Source organism: Lytechinus pictus, chromosome 5, assembly GCF_037042905.1.
Source record: "Lytechinus pictus isolate F3 Inbred chromosome 5, Lp3.0, whole genome shotgun sequence".
NCBI classification, from domain to species: domain Eukaryota; kingdom Metazoa; phylum Echinodermata; class Echinoidea; order Temnopleuroida; family Toxopneustidae; genus Lytechinus; species Lytechinus pictus.
In genome coordinates this window covers 9,060,160-9,075,886 of record NC_087249.1, presented here as the reverse complement: position 1 = coordinate 9,075,886, position 15,727 = coordinate 9,060,160, and the positions used below count along the sequence as shown (strand labels likewise).

At 39.2% G+C, this 15,727-nt stretch overlaps 1 protein-coding gene across 1 annotated transcript; it reads right to left on the bottom strand.

The window, feature by feature from the left end:
• Positions 1-243: 243 nt before the first annotated feature.
• On the bottom strand, positions 244-10,867 carry LOC129262464 (mucin-4-like). Its single transcript, XM_064099761.1, has 2 exons — positions 10,707-10,867; positions 244-5,970 (listed from the first exon to the last, which is right to left on the bottom strand). Exons 1-2 carry the CDS (start codon positions 10,845-10,847, stop codon positions 265-267), a joined length of 5,847 nt encoding a protein of 1,948 aa, XP_063955831.1. The 5' UTR covers positions 10,848-10,867; the 3' UTR covers positions 244-264.
• Between the last annotated feature and the right edge of the window lie 4,860 nt (positions 10,868-15,727).

Below are 15,727 nucleotides of genomic sequence, written 5' to 3'. Positions count from 1 at the left end.
TTATCATTCATATTTTAAAACAATAAGGCCTAAATTCATTTCTATTTCCTATCGCCAATAAAGCAAGATAACACTTCAGTTCATATCATTGGATGTGATTCACCATTTTCAGTTAAGGCCTTCTATTTGTCAACCCTTAATACCTTGTTCCAGATGTTCTCAGATTGAAGAGCTGAAGTCCACTTGTCCTGTTGGTCAATAATAAGAATATTTTTTCTAGAACAATAGCAAGTGTTAATAGAAATTTGTATCATCACAAAGGACTCACCCTTTAGGATCCTGTTCTGTCAGCTGAGGAGGGGGCTCCTTCATCAGTTTCCTCTTTTTGAGGGGGATGGATGACTCATCCAGCACTGGAGATGTTGCTTTCGCCACAGCAGTCTCTGGAACCTTCTTCTTGGCGACCTTCAGTACCTGTTGAGATGTCTTCTTCACCCTGACATAAGCCTTCGGCAGTGATGCTGCCTGGAGTTTGGAACTTTCAGACATTGCGACTGGAACGGGTGGGGGAGAAACAGGGGCAGAGGATGGGGCAACGGGGGTAGATGGAATGGACTTAGAGGGTATGGGTTTGGTGGTGGAAGCTGAGGCAGAGGGTGGTGAGGAAATGGTGTGAGGCTCTGGGGTGGATGTACTCTCCACTGCAGATGAAACCGATGAAGATTCCTTGGCAATATCTTTGGCATCTGCTGTACTTCCCTCATGTGAAACAACATCAGGTTTTGCACTGTTCACTGTTCCTTTAGGTGCTACAGAACCATCTTTCATGTCAGATGACTTCTTAGTTTTGGAATCAACTGGCACGATCGCAGATTCTGAGGGCTGCGCATCTAAAGGTTCTGCTAATTTGGAAGCTTTTTTACTGGTAGAACAAGCAGCAGGCAAAGTCTGCTGTGACAGGCCGGTTATCAATGACATTTTGCCCGTAACGAGAGAAGACAAAGGCTCTTCATCGGGTAGTTCTTCAAGGTTTTCAACATTCAGTTTTCTGTTAGTTCGTTCCTTTGATTTTTTCACCCTTCCACCAATGACTCTCTTTGATTTTTTCTTTTCAAGTAATCTCAGTTTTTTGGGAGACAATTTCAATTTCTTAGGGGACATCTTAGGAGAGACCTTGGGGGAAGTTTCAGGTGAGATGTCTGTTGATTCAGGTATAGGTGGTTGTGTTGATTTGCCTGAATGTTTTGATTTTTTGACTGGTCCAGTCCTATTTGAATCTGATTTGGATGGAATAACTTTGTTCTTTGTTTTTGTTGATAATGCTTTGGTCTTTTCATCTTTTGGTGAATCTCCTTTTGATGAAACTCCCTTATTTGGCACCTTCTTGTTTGAAGCCACCACTTTGGCAGGGACTGTTTTTCTAGATGTCCCTTTTGTTGCTGGGACTTTGGTTGGCGTTCCTTCACCCAACCTATTTTCAGGTGAAGCAAGGTCTACAGCTTCTTGGGGAGAAGTAATGAAAGAATTAGAGGCACTTTCCACCATTTGAACAGGTGAATTTGGTACTTCGAGAGATGTTTCTGTCCTAGACTTACTTTGGAGAGCCAAATCAGTTAAATTATCAATACTTGCTGTTTCACTTCCAATACTGTCCTTTGTAGTTTCTGCAACTGTTTTTGCGGTCAATAGTAGTTTCTTCCAACCCTTTTTAGGTCCTCGTTTTCTGCGTTTTCTTTTGGCAATAGTGACACTCTGAATGAAAGACTCTTTCTCTGCACAAGCAACAGTTTCTATTTGCACTGGTTTGTCCACCACATTCTGCTGTTTTATGTCATTTGATGCCTTTGATTTTCCAGGAGGGCGGCCTCTCCTCTTTGGTATCTTGTTAGGTTGTTTAGTGACCTTTTCTGCAATGTTGATTGAATTGTCTGATGCAAGGTGGTCCACATGGCAAATTTCAGTTGTCCTATCATTAATGACACCACCTGTCGTTATTGATGGCATAATGTGATCATCACAAATAGTACTGTTTGCAGAATCAAAGATCAATGTATCAGGATCGATAGTACTTTGGATTTTTCGCTTCCTACCTGTAGTGCCCTTTGGCTGGGGCAGTTTTACTGGCAAAGTATTTGGCATATCGAGAAGTTTTTTAGGTGGACGACCTCTTCGCTTTGGTTGAGGAAGTTGACCAGACACCTGCACTGATGGAAGGGGTTGTTGGTCTGGCACCTGTACTGTTGGAAAAGGGTTGTCTGACACCTGGAGGGCCAGTGTCTGATTAGGAGCTGAAAGAGTGGGAAACACTAATGCAGGTGGATTGTCAACAACTTCCGAGGCAACAATTGGTACTTTCCTTGGCCTCCCCCTGGGCCTTCCTGGACTCTTTTTCTTCACAACTTTTGCTTTGGCCAAACTCACTTGGACAGGCAATGACTCAGGGATTTGTTTCTTTCTTCCTTTCTTTGGAGTAGGTACACTCTTTGGGATCTGAAAATCAGTGACTGACAAACTGTTCAGTTTGCCATGATCAAGGATCGGCGTCAATCCATCTCTCAAGGGTATCTGAGCTATGGTTGTCCTTTCATGCCCTCTATTGACCTGTGACATGCTTGTGCAAGGTGATTTGGCCATGGCAAATGATATTGGTGCTTTTCTGGCTGCCGAACTACCCGTGCTTTGATCAAACATACCAAAAACAGGTTCAGAATCACAAGAGTCTACATAGTATGATGATTCATCTGTCTCACCTTGGCAGAGATTCTTCTCACGCTCCCGCCTCTTCTTCTTCCGGAGTTTGTTCCAGAGATAGAGCTTCTTATACCTCAAGGCAGTAGCCAGGTATGACGGTCTCAGAGGATAGGAGTTGTATGTAGTGTTCATTTTGGCAACAGAAGTAAGATAGTTTTCTACAGGTTTCTTTGCAAGGTTTGCGGGGTGCGGACTCTGTGGAACACTTATAAGGGAAAGTTCGGCCATCGTCATTGCTAAAGAATCCATCTCAAATAGGAAGGTTGGACTAACACGGCCAAGCATACGTGACATGTGGTATCTTTTCCTTCTCTTCTTGCAATGCAGATTCAAGTACTGCCATTGAGCATGTTTCAATTTTCTATGTTTTTCCCGCTTCCCAAAACCATAAAGTCCATGATCTGAAGTGGCTAGAGGATGTGATTCCAAAACCTCGGTGGGTATTTCAGTTTCATTTGTGGGTGGGACAGATAGTATTTGTTTGTGTTTGTCACTTAATTGTTGATCAGGATTGCTATTGTTATCAGTACCTATGCCACTGTCACTAAAGAGGGTTTCCTCACTGACACAAGTTGTGGCACTTTGTGGGGAAGGGGTCTGCTCTTTATGCTTTGATTGTCCTTCTGCCGGTCCATTCTCACTCACTTTCTTTCCTTTCCCTAAGCCAATGGCAGAAGAGTGATCTGGCTCAGTGAACACATGTGTATCTTTTTTGTTATGAGAGGATTTTCCATGATCTTCAGATCTAGAGGGCGGTGCATTTTTCTTTGGTCTTCCAACTTTCCTTGTTTTGGCCTTTTTGTGTGAATTAGAAATGCTGTCATTAGAAAATGCTGGTTTAGTGATGGGGGTAAAGGTATGCTCAGAATCAGGAATGTCAATGTGAAGTGGGGTCGTTGGGCTCAAAGTCTTAGATTCTTCTAATAAATTCTTCTTCACTGAGTTCTTACTTTTAATCTTTTTTGTCTTTTTCACAACTTTATCACCCTTTACAGGAGGTGACGGTGACTGACTTTGTTTTACTTTCTTGTTGGTTGTCTTTTTGGTCTTTGGCACTGTCTTCAGCAAAAGTTCTGGATGAGAAAGACTACTTGTTGGTAAGGTTACTGAGAGCTTGGGCAGATGGGCAATCTTTCTATTTTTCCCATTAAGTGATTTTTGTGTACTGCTGTCATATCCAACATCTCTATTGTCATCATCACTGTCTATATTGTTCATAAGGACAGAAGCTGCCATAGTGGGTGACAATCTGCCACTCTTGATCAAAGAATGGACACTGTCTGAATTCAAGACCTTTGTTTTTAGCTTCTTCTTTTTTCGAACTATTTTTCCAGAGCCACTACTGCTCAAAATGCCGACTCTTTTAGGACTATCCTCACCACTTTTGTGTAATTTCTTAACCTTCTTCTTCTTTAACTTTCCACTTTTTGAAGAGATGGGACTTGAACTGTTACTACTACATGACTTCTCACTATGGCATGATGAAGATGGTGATGATGATGATGACGACGATCCACTTGGACTTGATTTCAGAGATTTCTTTTTTAGCTTAGGAGTACTGTTTACACTCTTTGAGCCCAACTTCGATGACGAAGGGCTCATAGACTTGGATTTTTTCTTTGTTTTCACTTTGGTGTCCCTCTTTTTTGTTTTCTTTGTCTTAGACTGGTCATTGGGTGATACTGAAAGTTTCATCTTTGATTTCTTTGTCTTTTGAGCACTGCCTTTGCTTTTGCATTCTAGTACATTACTCGTTTCATCATCGGATGAACTTAACGATGGGGGGACAAACCGATGAGGGGACAAACTAACTTTCTTAATGATCTTCTTTGTCGATTTGCTGCTGCCCTCTGACAACACTGGAGATATCGATGGTGACTTTGTCACTTTGTGTCCTTTGTGTTCTTTATGTTTCAGTTTACAACCTTGAACTTTCGGAGATGATACAACTTTTACACTATGTTTTGGCGACTTTTTGTGACTTACTTCAGACTTCTTTGTGGATGTCACATGTTTATCTTTTGTCCTTGCTTTAGAGGTTTTCATAACCTCCTTTGTCTTTGAGACCAAGTGGTTCTTAGTGAGCATTCCTTTATTTGTTGATGACGGACTTGACAGTGTGGAATCACTGGTGACTGGCTGAGTGGGATACTGAGTTGGGCTCTTGGACTTTTTAGCCTTTGTGCCAGCCTTTGGACTTTGTTGCTGGCTGAGCTGTCCTTGATGCTGATAGACCTGCTTATATTTAGGACTATACCCTGTCGCGACAGTATATTCTGATCCATGACCTTGTTGCATTTGGCACACCTTTTTGGCAAACAGGTCCTGGTCTTGCTCATCACTAGTTACATTAGGTGTATTATCAGATTCCTTTTCACTCACAAGTGCATCTGCTCCAAAATTATGCGCATAAGACTGGTATCCAAAGCCTGGATGTTGAGGAGGGGGCGCCACTAAAGCTGTGGTGGCATCCTCCCCTTCACGCACTTCAAGAACTGATTCTATCATCATGCTGGTGTCCATAGCATATGAATTTGAAGTTACCTGCACATTGTCAGGTTGATTTGTGTGATTATGTTTCATAGGCATAGGTACTTGCTGCTGGTGCTGTGGTTGATGCTGATTGGACCCCATCAAAGAAGGCTGGGAAACCATCCCACCAGGGGTCTGGGATGTCAATGACTGCGACACCATAGCTACAGGTGGCATCCCCATGACACCCATATTGTTGACAGCTGGGCCATTGGTAAGTTGTTTGCAGTAATCCACATTAATAGTATCCGTCTGCAAATGTTGCTGGATCTCTGCTTCCGAAAACTCAATGGAATCATTCATAAGTTGATGAGCTAAGGATTCCATCTCCAGCTGTTCCGTTGCACCTGAGTTGACAAGGGCCTGCAGGAGGTTGTCATCAACTTCCTGCAAGAGGGAATTGTTGGTCTCTTCGTTGCCTCCTGCCTGGACCATGACCCCTTGACACTGTGTGAGCGAGAGATCGTTTGGGGCACTTGTACCAACATCAGCATTGACGACAGCATCGACATCTGCCAGGGACACCTGTACTGGGCCATCTCCGTGGGCAGGATGACTATGGTCAAACTGAAGCTGTAGTCCCACGCAGCTCTCCATTGTATCTTTCTTGATCTGGTGGCATGGGGCAGTGTTTCCGGTGTTGCTATCCTGATGAGATGTGTCTTTGTCTAGTGAGTTGTTGTTGTTGTTGTGGGTGGCGGTGACGTGTCCAGGTACAGTCCCTGGATCTATTCTTGCATGTTGAATCTAATACAAAGGAAAGACAAAATGAAAAACAAGAAATTAACAAAGTGTTTTCCTAGATTTGACTGCAAAATATAAGAAAAAGTAATATTTACTGCAAATCATAAATAAAATCATTTATATATTCAGCTGTAAAAAAAAGAATAACATGTACTTGAAAATGCACAAAGATTGAAGTGTGGTGAAATTTTAACTTGATAGGATAGTATTCAGAATAATCCCTCTCTAGATATGTCAGAAGCCTAACAATCTCACAAATCGCCTCTACCATGTCCATTTACACTTGAGAACCAATAGTACATGCTTGCATTACCACATCAATTTCCTGCTAACTGCCATTACTATAATACTTGTTTATTCTACTGTGAAAGAGCCCATAATTGCACAAAAAAAGTCATCGCACTCTGGATGTTTTAATAGCCAGCCAGAAACACGATCCCTTATCTACATAGAAAACAGAGCGCAGGAAAACTGGTGGAAATCATTCCAGAGAAGGCTACAATGAAACAACGCTGCATTGCCTTTTGACTATAAAAGCCAACCTCGCCAAGGCTAACTTCGCACGCTGACTTCCCCAGGGACAGTGTTGCAATTTTATTAGGCGAGCCCCTACCCAACACAAAACCACGCACTCTTATGGAACCGAGACACTGCTTCCTGTGCTTCCCAATTATACCTGTATCCAGCTCCCAGAGCAATTTACGCAAGGGAGATGTGAGGGAAAAAGGGGGAATCTCTATTTGTGGCTCCCGCTTCATTATGATTGGAGATCGGATATGACCCATCCTCCCCATCCACGCTCTCTTCAATATTGATGATAGTCTGTTGACATTTGAGTTTCAATAACACTGCTGCAAGTCATAAACATACATCAATCCTAACGAAATATCATCTGATGGCAAAAACAGGTTCTTTCAATGGGGAGGATGAGGCATGGTTTCCACTACTGTACACAGCTCAAATTGTTTTCTCTTCCTAATCTTTAAATGTAACTCCAAATGCATCAAAAAGGAATCGATCCCAAGGCTTCACATCACAATGGAGGCACACCAGGGGCCCATCTTACAAAGAGTTACGATTGAACTAATCAATTGTAACTCTATGGAAATCCATCAGTGTCATAAATTTTTCTAAAGGAAATTTGCTCAATGTCGTTTGTAAACAAAGAGAAGCACAGTGAATTTTTTTTAAGAAAACAATTAATGCATAAATATGCATCATAGCTAGAAAATATCTTGAACAAACATGCATAATAGATGTTGACGTTGCTGGCCGTCCATAGTTGCGATTGATCAAATCAATCGCAACTCTTTATAAGACGGGGCCCAGGAATAATAAAACACACTGAAATATCCTTCATACATGAAAACGAATTGGAACATATCAAGTTCTTGTGTCTTCAGCCCACTGTCAACAAGTAAAAACAGAAAACTCTTGAAGAGAAGTACAGATATGTGTTCGTAATATCCACTTTTCATAATACACATTTCACTTTTATTTAAAAAAATAATATTTGTAATAATGATATCCAATTAAGTTACAAAAAAAAGGATAGATGTCAACTCTTTATCTTGCCAGAGAAGGCATATGGGCTTTATGTATATTTGGTGGAGCTAATTGATGATCCCGCATGTTCGGGGTTAAGCCGTTGGTCGGTCACATAGAAACATGTATATAAAAAGATATTATAGAAAGGTAGAAAATACAATTTAGTTTCTTTGTTGGGCTTGCATAGGTCATATGAAAAAGACTCAGTCCTACAAGAAAACAGCTGTTCATAAAGACCATGTTCTCTAAACAACTTGAATGAACAGCATTTAAGAAAGAAACCTGTTCTTAAAGACACTTTATATTTCAAATGAATTTATTGTCAGCTATGGCTACTTAGTCTTCATTGAAAGGTTTCACTGCAATGTCAGTTTATTGAAATAGATTTCTGCCAACCAGATACTCCTACCCTGTAAGTCATCCTGTCCCACCAGCTAGCTACATAAGCAGACCTAATTCTACACATATGTCTGGGTGAAAATCTCCTGAAACTGAAGCACCCTTGAGGATCTGGTCCTAATTGAAGCTCATAAAACCCGATACCAAGATAGAAGCCAAAGTCAATGGCCTGGATGGAACAGAGACAAAGGCCGTTGATCTGATGAATGAGAACCTAATCAGTCTTAATCAACTAGACCAGGGATTTAGACACACTGCAATTAGTGCAGTCGATGATGACGCGAGTCGAGTGAGCGTGGGAAGCATACCCCCTGCGTGTATGTGTGTTAATATTCTCAATGCTTTTGCAAAGTGACTACATCCAGTCAGAGCTATAGGAATAGTCACAAAAGACACCTTCATATAACTGGGTAACCTCAATTTGGAACCAAGTCAAAGAACTCCTGTCTGTACATAGTAAAGCATAACATTTTGAATTACTGTTACATCTTTGACACAGACCATTGTTTTTATGAAGTATAATTATAAGACCAAAATATATTAAATAAAATAGGTGATTCTACATAGCCATTTACATTATAGGTATACGTCAACCTTTCAAATGTGTAAACTTATAAATATAGGCCTAAAGGGGTTTCATTTTAATGCAAATAGTATGTTCTCCAAGCAACTCTGGAAAGAATACACTAACCCAAAGAGAACTTGTTCTTCAAGTAACTACACATCTGACCCTGATAAACCCATTGGTAAATATTTCTATGAATAACACAGCATTTAAACTCAAACTGCTTGAGGTCATCCTATTTAAGAACTAGACTAGGGCCGTGCACCCTTAAGTTGTCCACCAAAGAGGGTGGCGCTGTTACATATTTTGGTTCATTCCTGGAGTTATTCTTAATTATTTTCAAAACCAAAGGGGGCTATTCCAACAAATTCGGTATCATTTCAATTAAGCTGAATATAGCTAATAATCTACTAAGCGTCATAGCTGTAGGGTCAATGGAACTTGAGTTGCACATCCTAAAACACACCCAAAAAAAACATAAGACAAAAAAAAGCAGATGGACTCATGACCCATGACCCAATAAATATAATTTCTTGTTATTAAGAATTCATGAGGCAATTCAATTCAATTCAATTCAAATAAACATTTATTTTCTTCTGTTTTTCACAAAAGATGATTTTTCAATATGAATTATACAAAATCAATTGTTAAAAAATACATATATATATCATATTTATTAATAGAAGAAAGCATATACTTCCCTGAAAGCAAAAGCTTGTGACGGGATACACCTATAACACAAAATACAATACAAATACACAATAGGCTATGCATTTGCAAAAACAACAAAGAAAACAAGTACAGGAATCGCCCACAGTCAAAATGAGACACTTGAGTTAAGCTGATGGTCTTGATTAATTTGATTATCATCCAACAAATGGAGGGGGTTTTACCATGAATTCATTTAGGTAAGGAAAATAAAGGGAAAAAAATGCTCTACCGATTCACAGGTTCTGACAAATTACTTTAGACAAATTCCCTTTAAATTCATCCTTGCCATCACTAACAGGATGTAAATCAAAGCACTGTCTTGGGTGCGGCAATAGCACAGATATTAGAACAGTGTTACATCCGTATTGTAATTCATTCTGAAACTGAAACTCCCTTGCTCACTGAGAGCTGGACAATGGCTCAAGACATTGAAAGTAAGATGTCCATCAACGAGAATCACATCCTGGTTTGGCAACGGGCAGGTCCTTCTGTTAATTCTAACAGGAGCAGATGGTGAAATCTTCTGAAAATTGGGTCAAGACGGTCACAATTACACCCATCTATTCAAGTAGAATCTTCTAAGTTGCACCATTACCGTGGTCAATCAACAATGCTCAATATGAATTTAGGTTAGCTGTCAATGTATTATATGTGGACCACAGGACACAGTATACTAGATTTTTGAGATGGTAACTCCCAAGTTTTGAACCCTCATGCACATAAAATTTTCAATAATTGAGATCTGAAAATTTTCTCTGAACTGAAACTCAGGGAGTCGCAGGGAGCATAAATTTTAAGATTGAGTCCTTAAAACCATCATTAACTTCAACATAGGAAGAGATCAAGTAAGTTTTACAGAGTTTCTGCAAACCAAATGCTGTGCAATAATGGATCTACATTGAAACCCCTTGCATATCATGCTGAACATTAATAACACAGGATAGTACACATGGGCACATGTATTTATTATAATTTGGGGGGGGAGATATAAAAGAATGTCATGCTCATTTCACATGATACTGGGCAATTAATCTGACATAATCATGAGGCACACAAGTTTTTATCCACACATGTATATACAAACATTTCAGTTGTCAATTTGTTGCTTCATTCTAACACATGTTGATATCTTTACCACAACTATAAATTACATTCATACAGTTCAATGCAAATATTAGTAACTGACCTCAATCGGAGAGTATGCATGTAAAGTAATCTTCAGGAAGTGATCTAAATTACTATCGTCATACATTAAAATCAACCATACAATTAAAACATGTAACTGTAAAGAGTAATAACCAAATGATATATTATGAGTAAACGGCCCTCATCGCAGACAACACAATAAACAGATCAGTCCAGACGAACATCAGGCATTCCTTTCAACATTTCTGTGTGGAAACTTGAATACAGTCTGTGTGATAAACAGCAACCATTACAAAAGATACAAAAATAGCATGGCCTGGAAATGACTGCGCTGTGCATAATTCAGAGCTACAAAGAGCTTATCACATACCATTGCAGTAGTCATACATGTCCTTGGCGCAAACAGGCAGCCAGCGACGACTCCCGTAAATGCAGAAGCTCTATTAATGTACGCGATAGCTATCATCCCATTATTTATCTCACTCCCGATCTCATCCTCATGCCTCATCATTAGACGTGCTTTTCAATTTTGGTCGAGGACGGTCATTTGAGGCGGTGTGAAAGGGCAAGCAGGCCAAAATCTGATGGGCTGCGTAAACCATCCAATCACAACGGCCGTATCTCCGCATGAGAAAATTGGAGGCAGCAGCGATGTAATGTAGAAATCAATAATGACAATGATTATCCTAGATCTTATTATCCTTTATCTCTGTCTCTCTCTCTCATTCTCTATCTATTTCTGCCTTCCTCCTAATTTTTCATATTCTACCTTTCCATCTTCTCCACCTCCTCCTCCTCCATTTACTTCTTCATCTTTCCTTACTCTTTCTGTCCTTCATCGGCCCATCCATCAAGTCTCTGACACACAGACACATCTGTCTCTAACTTGTCATCTTGCCTATTTTAACTTTTATAGGTTATATTTTAATCCCTTTCTATCATTTTTGTTCTTTATTATAAACTCCCTCTCTCTCTTTCTTTCATCCATCATCCTTACAAGGTAGATACATTCATAATTTCCTCCTCCAAAAAATGATTATGTATTCATATTTTGTATATGTAGTTCAGGTTCAAAATTTCCCATTTTGCAAAACCATCTCTTTCCTTCCCTCACCTACCCCTCCCTCATCCCACCCCTCACGCCCTCGACACCCCCCTCCCACTTCTCTCACCATCCCTCCCATACATTTCTCTCTTTTAATCACTTCCCTCCACAAACAGCAAACAATCCCTTTCACTATTGATATTTTCAACTTCTAAAGCGATGCTCATCGTGGCTAATTGACCTTCATACCAGAACAATGCCCTCACCCAGCGCATATTTCTCTCGGAGGCCATTCCGCTCAGCTCAAAAAATTAAAATCCATACAAGTTTACGCAGCCAATTGACCACATGCTATTATCGCATCATTTTGCACGATGCATGCCTCGCATCATGTCGGGCAATTAGCATTATTACACGAGTGTGGGGAGCTGGGGTCTCTGTGTGTGTTTATCTGCTAATCTCAATGCATGCTGGGAAATGAAAGACCAGTTATCAATGACACTTTTGCTTCATCTGCATCTTCATCTCTTTCCTTCTCCCTCCTAGCACCCCCCCACACTTTAGCTCTATGAACTAATTGAAAACTGTCCTCACAGTGACTAATCCATTTAAGTACTTACAAAATTAAATGCCAAATTTGAAATATAATGCTGATAATGACACAATTACATTAACCTTAAAATAATACATCCCTTTGTGTCATGCAATTCGAGTCAGAAACTGAGAGAGAAATTGTAATCTATTCCTCCAACAAACATAATTGACATGATTGTGAATATTGGTTTTTTGGATTTGGATTTGGAAAGCTTAATCCAAAACAAATGTTTTTTAAAATCAATATCTTGTTTACTTTCTTGGGGTGTAACAATTTCAATGACTACATATAGTGGATATAACACAATTAAATCCACAAAATACACAATTCATCATGATTCATCAAGAAATGAATCACATTTAACATTTTGAAGGATAGAAATTACAAGTGCGATTTTCCTAATATAACCTTGCACATAATTGATATCACTTCTAAGAATAAACTGAATAGCTGTAATACTGCCATGCTTGAATGAGTCAACTTAGTGTGTTGATATGAAATCAATTCAATCTCTTTGCCTGCAGCGCAGTTCCGCTGGCAGCTTTACAGAAGAATCGATTAGACTTTGCCGATTGAAAAATAAGCATACACACACGCTGATCACTATCAATATGCACACAGCTAATTTCCCATCAAGCACAATACTCGTCTAAAGCCAACATCGCTTGAATCTCAAGGGTATAGGGTGACAGAAATCAATACACATCAAATGATATCCATTATGAATTGCAAACGAATAGATGGGGCTTATAGCAGCTTGGTCTAGTGCCATTTGGTCCAATAACATTTGGTCTAAAAATCTGAATAATGCGAAAGCTAGGTAGTCTGCTGTGCACACCCCTGACTGGATGAGCAGCCTATAATGACCTGTGTACAGAAGGTTCCTCTCATTCAAACAGCAAGTTGTAATTGTGATAGTCTTTGGTGAAGGCCCACATGTTTCAAGAATTATCTTAAGTTTAATTTTCAAAGGTTAAGATTGGAAGTATAATGATTATGCTATAAACTATCCACCTTTTCCTTTCTACTAATATTTTTTTTCAAGACAATTATGGTTAATCCGTGCCTTTTTATATGAGACTAACATAACAAAAGGTTTCATCTTACTTTCCGATTTCATCTTTCTTCAAACATCCTCAAATTGGCAACTAATTTGACACAAAAAGGTGAGAGCAAATTTTACATTCTAAAATTACCTCTTCCCCATACCTCTCTGTCAACGTTTCATTATCAAAGATACGGTACCAACAGCCTTTTATCACCTGCATCTCGACTCGTCAAATCAATCAAGGGGTCAAGGGTCAGAACATTGGATACCCCTTCGCAATCTGAGCAGGGCTGCAGAAAACGCAGGGAATTTTAATCACATTTCACCGGGGTGATAATTGGAAAGCAAATCTAGCAGGCCTTGTTGATACAGGTGCGCCATTTTGACATTCTCCACATTAACTTCATGTATCTTTCTGGCGCTTATTATTATTTTTTTTAAACTGAAGACCGATGACGACAGCGAGGCAACGGATATAAAGATGCTTTCCGATCCTAATGCATACTTAGTGTCTTGTGATGAGCAGGAATAAGCCACCCCTCGGGCAATTTCATTAACAGGATTTGCTTATCGCACATTTCAGCCCCCAGATCCGATCGAGCTCCTGACGGTTCTAAATGTCAACTTGGGAGGCATTTATTCACATTTCTTTCCACTTCATTTCCGAAATGCAAGCTCTCAAAAGCCCCAGGGGTCATCGGGATCGGAGCAACACCTTGGCGTGATAGGGATAAAGATGATGCAACATTAAGGTCTATCCGAGGTAATACGAGTGTCGCTGATGTTGCCACTGGTAACACCAGGGTAGGATATAAGGGAAGAAGAGGTGTGTTACGGAATGAATAGATAGGATAAGTAAATAGAAGCAGTATCGAGTGAAATGAAAAGCCCATGAAACATTCATGAACAATGAAGAGCACATAATACAGAGTACAAACGGGGAATAAATCTGTTGCAAAGCAATATTATTACCAACAAAATAATGCCAAGAGAAATAGAAACGTCTGCAGCGTGTACATGTTTTTGCACACGGGTAGCTCAAGTTGAGAATACCGGTATCTGATTGTCTTTTTTTTTTCAGAGGGCATATAATTAATTATCAATGACTTGACACGCATCTCTTAAAAGCTCTGGAACACTATAGCCTGAAGCCTAATAAGGAATGAATAAGAATTTTTCTTTTTTTCAATTATGATTCTCCAGCGGGCATTGAACAAATGATACAAGGAAATAGTAACGAGCAGACTTTCATTTAGAGCATCATCAAAATGCAGTTTAATCACATCTTATACCTCGGTCACATTTGCTATACGGCGGCCATATTGTGAGTCAAAAAAAGTTGTTTTATTCATTTTTATTCAAGCACCTATATGTAACTGTTACAATAAATGTTAAGACCATTGTTTTCGACTCGCCCAATGGCCGCGGTGGAGCAAATGTGACTGAGGTATAAATGACGATGATGCTGCTGATGATGATGATCATGAATGGATGATGATGATGATGCTGATGAAGATGATAATGAAGATGATGATGATGAAGATGATGATGATAGTGATGATGATAATGATGCTGCTGCTGCTGCTGATAATAATGATGATAATATTCTATACCGCACAATCAATGAGAAGAAAACACACATTATCAGTCAGTTCACTACCCCTTCTACGAAACCTTATCCTTTCTTGTGAACACCATGGCAGATATAAGGCCCTGGATGACACATGATGAAACCCAATACTCTTATCAACAAGCCCCGGAGATGACAGCTCATGATACTTGCAGACCATGCTCCAATCTGTCTCACTTTGATTAAATGTTGCCACAGCTACAGACATGAAATAAAATGTGTGGGACTGCACCTGTGTCCTAGAGGTCCGTAGGGAATTGTGAATGATCAATTTCTATTATTCCGATCAGGACAGGTACTCATTTGTTAATAGAAGACCAGATTTTTTTGTTTAAATTTGGAACTTCACCCCTTTTTCTCCAATCCTATTTAAATCACAATCATATAATTCAAAACTGTAATTTCCATAGACATTAAGTCTAATGTGCTTTCCAACTCTGAGTTATGGGTAATTTAGTCAAAGTGAATCGATCGGAATTTCAATTAACAAATTACTCAACTTTTATGACCATGGGCAGAAGACAACAAAAATTTGACCTTTAAAAATGGGTTCATTTCATTCTAGAGTTATTATTTTGGGTAACAGGAAATAAAGTTTGTTGTTGGATGAATCATTAGTATTAATATTTTCAAGTAGTTCTGTAATCACATAAAAGGCTGGTTTTTATGTACATTCTTTAGAGAAAATGAATATAACAATTAACATCAAATCACATAATCATATGGATGAAACAAATCTCATAGGCTTTCATCAACTATTACAGCAAGATTTGATTCAACATTATCATAACAATGTTTTTATTAATATTCTGACTAAAGAGAAATTCAAGATATAAAGAAACAGTGAAAACTGGAATAAATAAACTCTCAAACTCTTTACAAGTTTGCACACAAAAATAAAAAATAAAAAATAAATGAATAAATTGCAAAGGATTAAGGGTACCCTTGTGGTTGATTTAAAAAAATACCTAGTCCCAAACATTCATTTCTGTGTACAGTACATTCCAAAATCAACAGCATACACATGCAGGTGCATCATAGCCCCATCCTGATCACACTGAAAGACTTTCTTC